The sequence below is a fragment of the Aulonocara stuartgranti genome (assembly GCF_965226115.1).
Source record: "Aulonocara stuartgranti genome assembly, chromosome: 11".
Lineage (NCBI taxonomy): Eukaryota > Metazoa > Chordata > Actinopteri > Cichliformes > Cichlidae > Aulonocara > Aulonocara stuartgranti.
In genome coordinates, this window is record NC_138947.1 from 31,932,626 (window position 1) to 31,948,185 (window position 15,560).

The following is a 15,560-nucleotide window of genomic DNA, read 5'->3' on the forward strand; positions in this document are numbered from 1 at the left end:
AAATTTTACTGTCTTTTGGAGCTCCTGAAAAAACACGACTGTTCAAGCCGCCATCTTGGTGCCCTCCCTCGTTTATGGTGTGCGCCTAATTTGACGTGACGCTGTGCGCCACGTTATTGTTTACATGAGATTATTTCCACAATGATGGATAGAGACAAAATACTGTTGCTGTTAATCTGACTATCTGCAGTTTTTACACACTTGCATATACACACACAGTTACTGTCCCTCCATTTACAAAGACAGGCGTCAGAGTGAACTTCGAACGTGGCTTCTACACTCAACACTGCTGCTGTCACAACTCAAATCCCGACATCGGTTTTGAATAAATTTACTTTTCTTTAAAAAATAAATTCATGTATGCTGTATGCATTTAGTTTATTCCCAAGTTGTGTGTCTACACCACCCAAAATACTGTCTTTAGTTATTAACTTTTGAAATGTTGAAGGCACTTGAAAAGTAACGCAAAATTATCTGCCATTCCAGGAAAACAAAAACTTTTTGGAAGTACTTGAGGTTTTGTGAGTGTACAAAACCTTGTTTAGCCTTTCCCTCCCAGGCTGCTTCTGATTGGCCAACATTTCGTTTTTAGCGTTGACATGTGGATGGAGATATTTTTTCAAAACTGCACATGTGGATGGGATTTTTTTGTTTTGTTACGAAAATGGAAAATCTCCGTTTTCAAAAATACCCATGTACGTAAATGGCCTGTATTTATATAGCGCTTTACTAGTCCCTAAGGACCCCAAAGCGCTTTACATATCCAGTCATCCACCCACACATTCACACACTGGTGATGGCAAGCCACATTGTAGCCACCCTGGTGTGGTGTAATCTATATTGGTGAATATCATGCGCCACTAGGGGGCAGTACTTACCCTTCTAGACAGGAGGTGATGCTATGTCATGAACATAGAGTGAGCTGGAATAAAGATGGTGGGATTCCACGTTATCGCCTAAATGAGGAGTTTTATTAAAAGAGCCCAACGCAACATGGTGTCAGAAGTGCACTCGCTCTAAGCGGCGAAGAGAGACAGTGGAAAAAAATAACCGTCAGCTTGGCGAACGGCTAGTGACGAAAATGACGGAGCAAGCAGCAGCATTACCGGCGACTCCTGGCCCGGTTACGGCAGCTCCACCAGCGGCTACTTTCACCATCAAGCCACCGGAACCGTTCGACTTCGCAAAGCCCCAAGAATGGGAGAAGTGGATCAGACGTTTCGAGCGTTTCAGAATGGCAAGTAATCTGAATGGTTCAACTGATGCTAACCAAGTGAACACATTAGTATACTGCATGGGACGATGTACGATGCGGTCAGAAACGCATTTGACAGACATTTTGTCCCCAGAAAGAATGTGATTTATGAAAGAGCAAAGTTTAATAAGCGAGTACAACAGCCAGCGGAAACAGTTGACTCCTTCATAACAGCTCTATATGCTCTCGCTGAAAACTGTGAATATGGTGAACTCCACGATGAACTTTTGAGGGATAGGCTCGTTGTGGGTCTTAAAGATTCATCACTGTCGGAGAGAATGCAGCTCAACAAAGATTTGACGCTAACCAAAGCTATCACAATGGCGAGACAATCTGAGGAAATAAAAAGACAGCAAACTGACCTCAGAGGCGAAAGCAGCACAGGCAAAACAGCCATGGACGCCGTGCATGTCAGAAAGTCACAGCCCAATAAATTCAGAAGCAGAGAGCAAAAGCAGTTCAAGCCACGAAAACCACAAATAACAAAACAAGAAAATAAAACGTGTTTTAAATGTGGAAAAACACAGATGCACCCAGCAGCACAGTGCCCAGCTAAAAATGCAGAATGGAGGACACTGATATCTACGTTGACACAGTGCTGGAGGGCCTTCCTACTAGCAGCAAAAACCTTTCAGATCTCCATGAGCAGCTGCAGTCTGACAGCGTCTGTTCGCAAGTCATGAAGTACTGTGCAGAGGGCTGGCTGGACAGGAACCAGCTGCAGGGAGTGGTAAAGCACTACTGGTCTGAAAGAGCAGTTTTGAGTGTACACAATGGACTACTACTGAGAGGTACAAGGTTGGTCATACCTGCAAACATGCGAAACGCAGTTCTGGACAAAATACACGAGGGACACCAAGGAGTAGTCAAGTGTAGAGAACGTGCGCGACAAGCAGTGTGGTGGCCAGGCCTGAGTAACCAGATCGGTGAACTTGTCCTTAAGTGCAGGCTGTGCATTCAGGAGAGAGTTAATGTGAGGGAACCTCTAATGCCCACACGTTTACCTGAGAGGCCATGGCAGAACTTAGGAGCTGATCTGTTCACACTAAAAGACAAAAACTATCTGTTAGTAGTGGATTACTTCTCGAGATATGTCGAGATTGCTCAACTCAGTCCAACTCGTTCAGCCAATGTGATTGTGCATTTAAAGTCAATATTTGCACGCCATGGAATCCCTGAAGTATTGATCACCGATAATGGGCCACAATTTGCATGTCAAGAAATGAGAGACTTTGCAAAGGACTACTGTTTTGAGCATGTTACCAGTAGTCCCAGGTACCCGCAGAGCAACGGCGAAGCGGAGAGAGGCGTCCAGACCGTCAAGAATCTCCTCAAAAAGGCTAGCGATCCATACAAGGCGTTGCTGGCATACAGAACAACAGCACTGGCAAATGGCTACAGCCCGGCTCAACTTCTCATGGGGCGCAGGCTTCGTACTACCTTGCCAATGCTTCCTGAAACCTTACAGCCCCGTTTGCCTGATTTTCAGCAGGTTAGTTGTTCGGAGAGAGAGAAACGGCTGAGACAAACCGAAAGTTTTAACAAGAGACATAGAACAAGAGAACTGGATAAATTGGTGCCAGGACAACCAGTCTGGATCACGGACGCAAGAGCACAGGGCACAGTGACAGCAGTCCACCCGACTCCACGATCGTACGTCATCAGTGGGCCCCAAGGGACAATTAGAAGGAACCGCAGTCATCTTGTGCCGATCCCGCAAACAGAGGCTCAAACCGAAGCCACACAGATCCAAGCTACTCCTACAGAGACAGTTTCTGAGCCAAGCGCACCCCATACACCAGGTGTGGTTAGAACCCGGTCTGGTAGGGAGGTGATTAAACCGAAAAGACTTGATCTGTGACGCTGATTGTTTGAAAACGGAAAAGTGTGTTTCAAATGCTAAGTTGTGGTTTTAAGAGTAGCATGTTGAAAAGAAAAAAAGTGTTTATTCTGTTACAGGTTGAAAAGAAAAGAGAAAGTGTTTATTCTGTTACAGTAGGAAAAGAAAGTGTTTATGACAATACTGACTTTATGTTTCCTGAAATGTTGGGGTATGCCTGTATTGAAAAAGCTATATGCAGTTATGTTTTGTTTGAAGAACAAAAGAATGTACCAGTCTGACTTCAGTAAGGGGGATGTGGTGTAATCTATATTGGTGAATATCATGCGCCACTAGGGGGCAGTACTTACCCTTCTAGACAGGAGGTGATGCTATGTCATGAACATAGAGTGAGCTGGAATAAAGATGGTGGGATTCCACGTTATCGCCTAAATGAGGAGTTTTATTAAAAGAGCCCAACGCAACACCTGGGGCGCACTGACAGAGGCGAGGCTGCCGGACACTGGCGCCACCAGTAGGCAACGGGTGAAGTGTCTTGCCCAAGGACACAACAACCGAGACTGTCCAAGCCAGGGCTCGAACCAGCAACCTTCCGATTACAAGGCGACCGCCCAACTCTTGAGCCACGATCGCACGTACGTGTGGACGTAGCCTCAGTTTCATTGCTGAATCTAAGAAACAACAGGCTGTAGAGGGGGACTTTAATAGAAAGATCTGTATATATTTAGCATAATATATGAATCATTCATTTGAATCATCCAAGTATGCAAACTAAAAATCCCAGAAGAGCTTATAAGACCACAAACACTGTTGAGGTGCAGTTCACTGGATTTGCCTGTGGATATTTTCCTCTTTCTTACTTCTTGCCTTTTGTGTCCTCTGAGTTTTTGTGTCTTCCAGCTGTTAATATCCAGACTTTGAATTTATTATTTGATTTGCTTATAAGGAGTACTTGAGTGTTTTGAAAGGTGTCTATTAAAACTTTATTAAATGTATGTATTACATTTTTTAAAATTACAATACAAATTTAATGCCACAAAGTTGTCATATACATCGGTGAGTTTATGTGCACAACATTATGCATATGTGGTCTGTGCATGTACACGCATGAAGATTTTGGCATAACAGCATCTATGAAAGTGTTCATTTTGTAGAAGTCACAACTCAAACCTCGACTAGAAAACTGTCTAAAAGAGTGGCTCAAACTACTTTCAATATTTAAACTGTCATTTGTAGTTTTTCTAAGCAAAATCCACAACTATTAAGATCCCATCGATACGGTCCAGATCAAAAGTTAAGACCACTTGAAAAATGGCAAAAAAAATTATATTTTGCACGATTGTATCTTAAAAAGGTTCTGAGTAGAGCTTCAACATCCAAAGAGAAACATTTTTGTGAGCATGCAATGCTCACAAAAAACAGCGCTTGATCTGAAACTTCTGATCAGGACTGTATTTGTTGATGCTCTCTCCGTTTAGTGAACAGCAGCGCCCTCTGAAGTTTGTGTTAGAAGTGAAAAAGGCAACTGGAATTGCATAAATAGATTTTTGGGATTTTGTGCAAGATTGATGATTATTTTACATTTTAATATTTTAATGGAAATATTATTAGGTTTTCTTTTAACAAATGCAAATTTGTCAATCTGTAATGAAGTAAATTTAGATTCTCATCTATAAAATGCTGTAAACATATTTTTTTTACTTCTTAATGTTGTTTTATTTTTGTTTGAAAATTGGTCATTGTAGCAGTTTGAGAGTCCAGATCAAAAGTTAAGACCACGATTGCTACAAACTGCTACAATGACCAATTTTGACAGCGCGAGAAGGCCTGCAGTATACTGCAGGCCTTCTCGCGCTGTCTCAAGATCACCGGTGAGTGTGAAAGTGAACTGATTCTGAAGGCCATAATTGGAAAAATTCCCAAATCTCTGTTAATGGAAACAAAGAAATGTGCATTTTGTTTTATAGATATTTGGATTTGTCAGTGCTGCTATGTGCATATTTTTGATCAAGCAGCTGACTTCACAGCCCAATGTTCATTCAGTGGGCTAGTTTCAGTTATTGTGTCAATTTACTCTTTATGAGGTTGGAAAAGCCTGCAGTAAGTTGAGAAGTCACTTGGATGAGTGACGAAACGCTTCTCCCACAAAAAACGCGACTTCCAGATGAACAGAATCAACCTTTTGGGAATGAACTTTGAGCTTTTCCTAAAAAAAACCACAGGTTTTGTAATATTTAAGGTTTTATTTGTGTAAGTACAGATTTAACATGATCAAATATCACTTAGAATAAACAACAACAATGATGATGATTTAAAAAATGATATGAAATTTAACCAACAAATTCTTATCTAAATAGGTCTGAATAGCTAGAGATAATCCTTAAAATGACAATACTTTTTTTTTTAACTGGAGTGCCACTCCTTTAAAATGCCAAGGGAGTATACCCCAGTCACTTTTTTGAATACAGAACATTTAGCTATTGCTAACAAAAAAAACATAACCCCTCAAGTTTGTAAGGTTAATGTGCAAGATGTTATGTTATTCAAACCTTCGGTTTTGCTGTTGTTTCTAAGGCAGTCACAATAGCTGCTGCAGTCATCAATAACTCATTTCTCTCTACCTGAAGGAGACATTATAATACACAGTTTTAAAGTCAAGTTTGTGATGTTACTCCTGTCAGTATCTTTTGCACTCTTTATTATTTAGCATCAAATATTAAGTCCAAGTACAATCTTTTTTGTTTTCAAATCTCATATCATAATGCAAATTACCCAGTAAATTTTCAACATTATGGTTTTGGATAAATTCACTGTTGTTATTCTACGGTAACTTTTTTTAATTGAAAAGAACAATATTAAATATATTAATATTAAAATTAAACTGTAAGATTATGCAAAAGGTTTGATGTGTGAATGTGTTTTTTTAAGTCCAAAAATAACATGAATAATGTATCATGTCGGTGACAGCTTCACATGTCAATATTCAAATCTGATTATCTTTGCTCTGACTGGTGTCCTCGGTCTTTGAGTAAGTGTGAGAGTGTGCCTCCACATCCTGGAAGGCAGTCTCAAGCCAATTCAGGATGGATTTGCGGATTTCTTTCTTGAAATCTTGTCCCATGAACACATACAGCAGTGGATTCAGGCAGCTGGTAAAAAATGCCAAACTTCTAGTAAGAGGATTCCCAACAGCAATGACATAGACTAAAGTTTCATTTGGAGCAGCAGCTCTGAATTTCACCAGCTCAATGAGACTCATGATGTGAAAGGGAGCCCAGCACAGAAAAAAAGTGATGATAATGGCAGCAATGATCTTGAGGGGGCGACTTGACTTGCTGGCCAGGACACGGTTTCTTTTGAGATGCTTGATGATGACAGCGTAACAGGACACAATGACAGTGAAGGGAACAACAAAAAGCAGGAAGAAACGGGTGATGATCATGGCCTGATGACGAAACTTTTGCATCTGAATAACAGATGGTAATTCATAGTTATCAGAAATAGCATAGCTGTTGAAGCAGAGGATTTTGCCTTTCTCAAACACTTTCTCAGTGTTCCTGAAGAAAAAGCATGGAGCGCTGAGAATGAAAGCCAGTATCCAAACACACAGACTCACACAGGACGCCTTACGCATATTTCTGTGATTCTGAGCCCACACAGGCCACACTACAGAGACACATCTATCCACACTGATCACCACCAGAATGTAGACACTGGCAAACATGTGCAGAAAGAGCACCATGGTGTTCAGCCTGCACATGATCTTACCAAACGGCCAGTGCATCCCCAAAATCTTGTATGTCACATTCAAAGGCAGATATGCCGCAAAGATGAAGTCAGCCACAGCAAGGTGGAGGTACCAAACTGTGTTAACAGTTTTCTTCATTTTGAACCCGGTGACCCAGATAACCACTCCATTCCCGACCACACCAAGGAGAAAGATCAGGGAATAAACAATGATAGACATGGTGTTGAGAGATTGCTTCAACCCGGGATACTTAAATATATGGCCATTTCCATCAGGTACAGCAGTTGAATTGATTTGATTGAGGGAGTTTGTGGTCAACTCCATCATTGTCTTGAGACCTACGACATAAATGTAATTAAAAGTCATTTTTAATTTTTTATACATGTTATACTTATATTTAATTTTTATATTAATAAATTACAACTAGATGTTTAATATTTAAATGAAACACTTGCACCTTAGTCATTTTGCTCCTTTGCACTGACTGGACCATGATAAATATGTGCTCGGATCACGTAAAATGCTTTTTTTTTATGTTTTCAACTATTTCATCCATTCCAAAGTGCTTTAAAGAAAGACCTAATTCCAACATTTTACAGTATTTTACTGTATTACAAGCAAGAAGTTTCACAAAGTCAAGTTACTTAATGTTAATTGATTAGCGTCATTTATTATTTAAATCAAAATATATCTGTATCTGCAGAGTTTAATGGTTAACATTTTTGCCTAACAGATCCTGCAGCAAAATAACAAAGGTTACGTACCTTAAGTAAAGTTGCCTTGTTGGTTTTGGATGGACTGATTGTAGAAAAATACCTAATAAAGATTTGACAGGTTAATATAACCCTGTGCAAAGGGTGGGGGGTTGACTGTTGTTGTCACTGTATCATTACAAAGTCATTACAAAAAAGACTGTTGAATTTCTCTGCAGGCTGAAGATGACTAAATTTGGATATGTATATAGTTTGTATTGCAACAGTATGACTCTGTCAGAATTTTGCAAAGTTGTGAAACTCTGAGGTCAACTATTTTGTTGTTTCATGTGTGTGGTAAGTATTAAGTTTTATTTGAAAGTCAGAGAACAAAAGAACTAAACTGGACAAGCCTTGTACAGTTAAATAATCTTAACGCAAAAGAAAGAAAAATAATAAATCCACACAAAACTCCAAACACTGTGTCAAAGACTCAGCACCGTGACAGTGATAGTGCTTTGTGTTAAGCCACCAACTCTAAAACCATTCTCTGACTCTCTTCTTCATGCACCATGTATTATCATTCATCATGTATCAGATTCTCCCATGATCTCTGAAAGATGGGCAGGTGCCTGGATTTTTGGGGACTGGGGGGAACATAGTGTGTAGATACTCTGCTAAGTCACTGTGTTTGAGTCACATTGAGAAAAGTAACCAAATTTCATCCTAAAAGAATGACAGAGTATTTTTTTACTACTGTCAAACATAAAAATTGGTAAAATTTTACCTGAACAGTATGGCAGAGGAAGTATAGACTACAATATTGTAGCCTTTGGAGAAGCACTTGTACCGTTGGCAGTTTTGTTTCATTCTGTTGACGGAACCATAAAAGTAGGTTTTCAGTTCAATAAAGAAATAAGGATTACAATATGAAATTATTTGTGGCCAGTGCCATACACGGTAATGGTGGCTGTCTGATGCTGGGTGAGAAGATGAATTTTATTGATTGTGCAGTGGACGGGTAACTCTATTTCACTGAGTGGAAAACTAGATGTTTTCTCAAATCAATACAATAAAATAAAATAAAAGAAAACAAAGAAAAGAAAAGTTTTACTAGGTCTGACTGATTGCTACCAAAAACAAAAGTATATAATAAATCACAGTTCATCAGCAGATGCATCATCTATCACTGTTTTTCTGTTTTGATGTTTTTATCTTTTCATTTTTTGAAAACTTTAAATCTTTTTATTTTAATTGTTTTAAAATTGTATGCAGAGCAGATGGCTGCTGTTGTTAATGAAAGCACAGTCCCTATCAAAATTTTAAGACCACCTGAAAAAGGGCAAAAAATCATATTTTGCATGGTTGGACCTTCACAAGGTTACAGGTTGAGCTTCAACATGCAACAAGAAGAAATGGGAGTGAGACAGAACATTATTTTGAGCATGCAGTTTATTGAAAACAGTGCTTGAAATGAAACAGGCTGCAGCCCCGTGCTCAAAATAATGTTTTGTTAACTCCCATTTCTTCTTGTTGAATGTTGAAGCTCTACTTGTAACCTTGTTAAGATCCAACCATGCAAAATATAAAGTAGAATCCTTCACTGCTCATATCAACACTGGGGATAAAAACATAAAGTTCACCAGGGAAGACATAAAGGATAACTGTTTGCCATTGCTGGACTGTTGAAGGGAATCAAAACCTCAACATTGAAGTTACCGGAAGCCCACACACAAGGACCAGTACCTCCTCTTTGACTCCCACCACCAACACATATTGGGAGCGTCTAACATCCAGAACAAGAGCACCCCAGCATTCACAGCACACCTGACATACTTGTTGACACTGTCATACTCACAAGGTTTAATATCAATACCTTATTTCACGTTATCAGCACTCTCTTTTTTTTTACACCCTTGTGCACTTATGTATTTCTTACCAAAAATATTTATGCTTCATGAATAACAGAGGATTTCATTACTGCCTGTCTAGTTAGCACATAATGGAGAATAAGAGATTAAGAAAGCACCCTGAATGATTTGTAGCCTTCATGTCTGCCATAAGGTTTGCTAAATTAAATCTATTAAATGCTGCCGCAGTGTGCAGCTTTGTTTATGACTACTGTCATATTGCTGTGTTTGTTATGTAAAACACCTCTCCCTACAGGTTACGACTATATTAACAATGCATGTGCTCTGTGTTCTGTCATTGGGTATTTCATAATGATAAATTATTATTCAGGGTTAGATGTGTTATGCATTTATTTCTAAATGTATTTACAACTGTACAATACAGGTGAAGATATATAACTGGGAGAAAGACATTGGTCATGAACCAAAAGAAAAAGAAAGAAAAGCAACTGCTAATTTAAGCTTAGTAGCATCATAATGATTATAAATTGATATATGCTAGACTGCTGGATAAAATGTGAATTTTTATATGATATCGGTAAAAAGCACCAAGGGGTGATTGGCTCTGTCTGGGGGGGCTGAAGCCTATCCCAGCTGTCTTGGGGCAGGGAGCACCCTGGACAGGTCACCAGTCTGCCACAGAGCTAACAGACAGGCAAGTTAGAGTCAACAATTAACATGTCCCCACTAACTGCATTATTGTTTACAGAATACCTAGAAAGGGGAGAACATGCAAAATCCACACAGAAAGACCCCAGCCTGATGGTGGAATTGAACTCAGGACCTTCTTACTGTGAGGCAGCGCCGCTAGCCACTGTGCCAGCAGGGTGATTCAGCTTATGAAAATGTATATACAGACTAAATAAGTTATACTTACAACATAGTAATTGCACATTTTGCTTACACTTTTGTTTCTTTATCTCATACTATTTCACCTCAGTATTCAAAAGGGACATCTCCTTACTATGATTGGTGTTCGCTGATTTTACGTCTTTTTCCAAATCAGAATCAGAATCAGAATCAGAAAGGGGTTTATTGCCAAATGTTGAGCAGGTTTACAACATTAGGAAATTGCTGGAAAATCCTTTTAGTTTCATATAAGAACACACAAATCCACACTGTGAGTCAAAGAGACACCAAAAGCAAGACAGCACCGATCTAATGTATCACAGCATTTGTACAGTTAGCCATTTCCATTAGATTAATAAGAACAGTTTAATTGTTATATTCATTATAAAGATTTACTCTGGAGTAATATTTACAGCCAAAAGCAATTTGACATCTTTTTTTTAAATATTATTTACCGTTTTGTATTTTTGTAAAATAGTTTTGTTACATCACTGTCTGCCTTATACCACAGGATTCAAAGCTTTGTTTGCTCTGTCTGGTGTGTCTTCTCTTCGTCGAAGGCAGTCTCCATACTTTTTAGAATGGATTTTCTGACTTCATCCTTAAAATCTTGTCTGATGAACACATACAGTAGTGGGTTCATGCAACTATTTAGAACAGCCAAATTGTTGCTGAGAGGTATCCCAATAGCAATAATGTGGAGTAATGTTTTACTCTCAGTATCAGCTGTGAAGATAACCAGCTCAATAATATGAAAGGGAGCCCAGCACACGAAAAAACAGATGATAATAGCAGCAATAATTTTAAAGGCGCGACTTGACTGGCTAGCCAGGTTGCGGTTTCTCCTGACATGATGGATGATGACACCATAACAAGAGACAATGACAGTGAAGGGGACTGCAAATCCTAGGAGGAAGTTGGTGATGACAATGGCTTGAAATCGTATGTTGTAGTCGAAAAGAGTGTCAAAGCAGATTATTTTGTCTCCAGAATGTTGCTCGGTGTCCATGAAGTAAAGGTACGGAGCATTGAGAATCAAAGCCAGTATCCAAACACACAGACTCACATGGGATGACTTGCGTACATTTCTGTAGTTCTGAGCCCACACGGGCCACACCACAGACACACATCTGTCCACACTGATCACCAGCAGAATGTAGACACTGACAAACATGTTCAGAGAGATTAGAGTGGTGCTCAGCTTGCACATGAAATTGCCAAAGGGCCAGTGAGACCCTAAAGCTAAGAAAGTCACATCAAAGGGCAGAAATGCTGCGACGAGAAAGTCAGCCACAGCAAGATTGAGGTACCAAACTGTGTTAACAGTTTTCTTCATCCTGAACCCGGTCACCCAGATAACCACTCCATTCCCCAGCACGCCAAGAACAGAGACCAGGGAGAAAACAGCGATAGACATGGCATCAAATGACTGAAACAACTGAGCAAAGTCATTCAAGTCGTAGTCATCAGTTTTTTCAGAGTCATTTCCATGAGTAGCAGTAGCTGTAGTTCTCTGATCAAAATAGTGAGTAGTCATCTCCATGATTGTCTTGAGACCTGCAGTAGCCATGCAACAAACAAACAAACAAACAAACAATTTCAATGCATTGTCATTTATAGTTATTCTAATCCATGAAATATCTCCTTGATGTCTAGTAGAGCTGAAGTTCCAACACAACTTAAGACTAACCATATCAGCACTTGGTTTTAATTAAGCTATCAGAAATTTTAATATGTAGAGATAAACAATAAAATATAAATACAGGGTTAACTATAAAGTAATGGCCACGTGTGGGACATGCTTGTTGTTGATCTAGTGACTCATTAAACTACTAACGTTATCGGTGAGAGGCATTTGAAAATAAAAACAAAGCATTCATTTTCCAAACAAGTAGACACAAGCATGAAAAGAGACATAATTTGGTTGCCAGCGGTTTTTTCAAAAGATTTAAAAGATGTAATTTTAAACCAACCTGAATGATTGCTTATGTGGATTTATTTTTAAAAATCCACAGTTGATCCGTTTTTAAAATGCAGCTTGATGCAATTTATTTGCAGACGTTGAAATATTTGAATTCAAACTCACATTGCCCTCTTTTTACATCATGCCCACTCGTTACATTGACCTATTCTGTAATATGCAAGCGTTAAAACTTTGCTTCATGTTTGCTTTGAGGGCACCTTAATACGCTATAGCAGCGGTTTTACAGCTATTAGGCAAAGGCATAACATTTTCTACACTGTCACTGTCTAACCAGAGTTTTGTTGTAAATTAGAATTATGACAAAATATACAATGAATTACTCCATAACTTCAGACAAAAGCAGTACTGCAGTAAATAAATCAATTTAACTCATTTCCTTAATTTTAATAAATTACCTTAATTTAATTAAAATCCAGCGCTGGTTAATTCCTCCATAGCAAATAACCAATGATTTTACAATCCTGAAATAGGGGGAAGCTCCCACTGGGTTTAAATCTGGGACTCTCCTTCTCGGATGAGAGGTGAAACGTCTTCAAGCAACTTAAAGAAGTCCAGACGCTTTTCTTTCCAACTCCTTAGAATACAATGACCTGGATGACTGAGAACCGTCACAGACAAACATTATGTACCTTTTTCTTAATAGTTGTTGAGGAATTCCCTGCAGAGGAATGTCTGATCAAACTGACTGCTTAATATGACTGCCTATAAAGCAAGAGAAAGAGACGGGGAGAGGGAGACGGGTAATCAAAATATATCTGTATCTGCAGAGTTTAGTGGTTAACATTTTTGCCTAACAGATCCTGCAGCAAAATAACAAAGGTTACGTACCTTAAGTTAAGTTGCCTTGTTGGTTTTGGATGGACTGATTGTAGAAAAATACCTAATGAAGATTTGACAGGTTAATATAACCCTGTGCAAAGGGTGGGGGGTTGACTGTTGTTGTCACTGTATCATTACAAAGTCATTACAAAAAAGACTGTTGAATTTCTCTGCAGGCTGAAGATGACTAAATTTGGATATGTATATAGTTTGTATTGCAACAGTATGACTCTGTCAGAATTTTGCAAAGTTGTGAAACTCTGAGGTCAACTATTTTGTTGTTTCATGTGTGTGGTAAGTATTAAGTTTTATTTGAAAGTCAGAGAACAAAAGAACTAAACTGGACAAGCCTTGTACAGTTAAATAATCTTAACGCAAAAGAAAGAAAAATAATAAATCCACACAAAACTCCAAACACTGTGTCAAAGACTCAGCACCGTGACAGTGATAGTGCTTTGTGTTAAGCCACCAACTCTAAAACCATTCTCTGACTCTCTTCTTCATGCACCATGTATCATCATTCATCATGTATCAGATTCTCCCATGATCTCTGAAAGATGGGCAGGTGCCTGGATTTTTGGGGACTGGGGGGAACATAGTGTGTAGATACTCTGCTAAGTCACTGTGTTTGAGTCACATTGAGAAAAGTAACCAAATTTCATCCTAAAAGAATGACAGAGTATTTTTTACTACTGCCAAACATAAAAATTGGTAAAATTTTACCTGAACAGTATGGCAGAGGAAGTATAGACTACAATATTGTAGCCTTTGGAGAAGCACTTGTACCGTTGTCAGTTTTGTTTCATTCTGTTGACGGAACCATAAAAGTAGGTTTTCAGTTCAATAAAGAAATAAGGATTACAATATGAAATTATTTGTGGCCAGTGCCATACACGGTAATGGTGGCTGCCTGATGCTGGGTGAGAAGATGAATTTTATTGATTGTGCAGTGGACGGGTAACTCTATTTCACTGAGTGGAAAACTAGATGTTTTCTCAAATCAATACAATAAAATAAAATAAAATAAAACAAAGAAAAGAAAAGTTTTACTAGGTCTGACTGATTGCTACCAAAAACAAAAGTATATAATAAATCACAGTTCATCAACAGATGCATCATCTATCACTGTTTTTCTGTTTTGATGTTTTTGTCTTTTCATTTTTTTGAAAACTTTAAATCTTTTTCTTTTAATTGTTTTAAAATTGTATGCAGAGCAGATGGCTGCTGTTGTTAATGAAAGCACAGTCCCTATCAAAATTTTAAGACCACCTGAAAAAGGGCAAAAAATCATATTTTGCATGGTTGGACCTTCACAAGGTTACAGGTTGAGCTTCAACATGCAACAAGAAGAAATGGGAGTGAGACAGAACATTATTTTGAGCATGCAGTTTATTGAAAACAGTGCTTGAAATGAAACAGGCTGCAGCCCCGTGCTCAAAATAATGTTTTGTTAACTCCCATTTCTTCTTGTTGAATGTTGAAGCTCTACTTGTAACCTTGTTAAGATCCAACCATGCAAAATATAAAGTAGAATCCTTCACTGCCCATATCAACACTGGGGATAAAAACATAAAGTTCACCAGGGAAGACATAAAGGATAACTGTTTGCCATTGCTGGACTGTTGAAGGGAATCGAAACCTCAACATTGAAGTTACCGGAAGCCCACACACAAGGACCAGTACCTCCTCTTTGACTCCCACCACCAACACATATTGGGAGCGTCTAACATCCAGAACAAGAGCACCCCAGCATTCACAGCACACCTGACATACTTGTTGACACTGTCATACTCACAAGGTTTAATATCAATACCTTATTTCACGTTATCAGCACTCTCTTTTTTTTACACCCTTGTGCACTTATGTACTTCTTACCAAAGATATTTATGCTTCATGAATAACAGAGGATTTCATTACTGCCTGTCTAGTTAGCACATAATGGAGAATAAGAGATTAAGAAAGCACCCTGAATGATTTGTAGCCTTCATGTCTGCCGTAAGGTTTGCTAAATTAAATCTATTAAATGTTGCCGCAGTGTGCAGCTTTGTTTATGACTACTGTCATATTGCTGTGTTTGTTATGTAAAACACCTCTCCCTACAGGTTACGACTATATTAACAATGCATGTGCTCTGTGTTCTGTCATTGGGTATTTCATAATGATAAATTATTATTCAGGGTTAGATGTGTTATGCATTTATTTCTAAATGTATTTACAACTGTACAATACAGGTGAAGATATATAACTGGGAGAAAGACATTGGTCATGAACCAAAAGAAAAAGAAAGAAAAGCAACTGCTAATTTAAGCTTAGTAGCATCATAATGATTATAAATTGATATATGCTAGACTGCTGGATAAAATGTGAATTTTTATATGATATCGGTAAAAAGCACCAAGGGGTGATTGGCTCTGTCTGGGGGGGCTGAAGCCTATCCCAGCTGTCTTGGGGCAGGGAGCACCC

At 38.7% G+C, this 15,560-nt stretch overlaps 2 protein-coding genes across 5 annotated transcripts; both read right to left on the minus strand.

The window, feature by feature from the left end:
• Nucleotides 1-5,385: 5,385 nt before the first annotated feature.
• LOC309717835 (chemerin-like receptor 1) lies at nt 5,386-7,694 on the minus strand. Its single transcript, XM_082552699.1, has 2 exons — nt 7,608-7,694; nt 5,386-7,181 (listed from the first exon to the last, which is right to left on the minus strand). Exon 2 carries the CDS (start codon nt 7,168-7,170, stop codon nt 6,079-6,081), a length of 1,092 nt encoding a protein of 363 aa, XP_082408825.1. The 5' UTR covers nt 7,171-7,181; nt 7,608-7,694; the 3' UTR covers nt 5,386-6,078.
• A 2,784-nt stretch (nt 7,695-10,478) lies between these two features.
• Nucleotides 10,479-13,204, minus strand: LOC309717836 (chemerin-like receptor 1). 4 transcript variants are annotated; one of them, XM_082552703.1, is made up of 3 exons: nt 13,107-13,204; nt 12,674-12,876; nt 10,479-11,851 (listed from the first exon to the last, which is right to left on the minus strand). In XM_082552703.1, the coding sequence occupies exon 3, from the start codon at nt 11,835-11,837 to the stop codon at nt 10,809-10,811; it is 1,029 nt and encodes a 342-aa protein (XP_082408829.1). In that variant the 5' UTR covers nt 11,838-11,851; nt 12,674-12,876; nt 13,107-13,204; the 3' UTR covers nt 10,479-10,808. The 4 variants fall into 4 exon arrangements, with proteins under 4 accessions (XP_082408829.1, XP_082408828.1, XP_082408826.1 ...); XM_082552702.1 differs by lacking the exon at nt 12,674-12,876 and adding an exon at nt 12,908-12,980; XM_082552700.1 differs by having other exon boundaries at nt 12,674-12,980.
• Nucleotides 13,205-15,560: the final 2,356 nt, after the last annotated feature.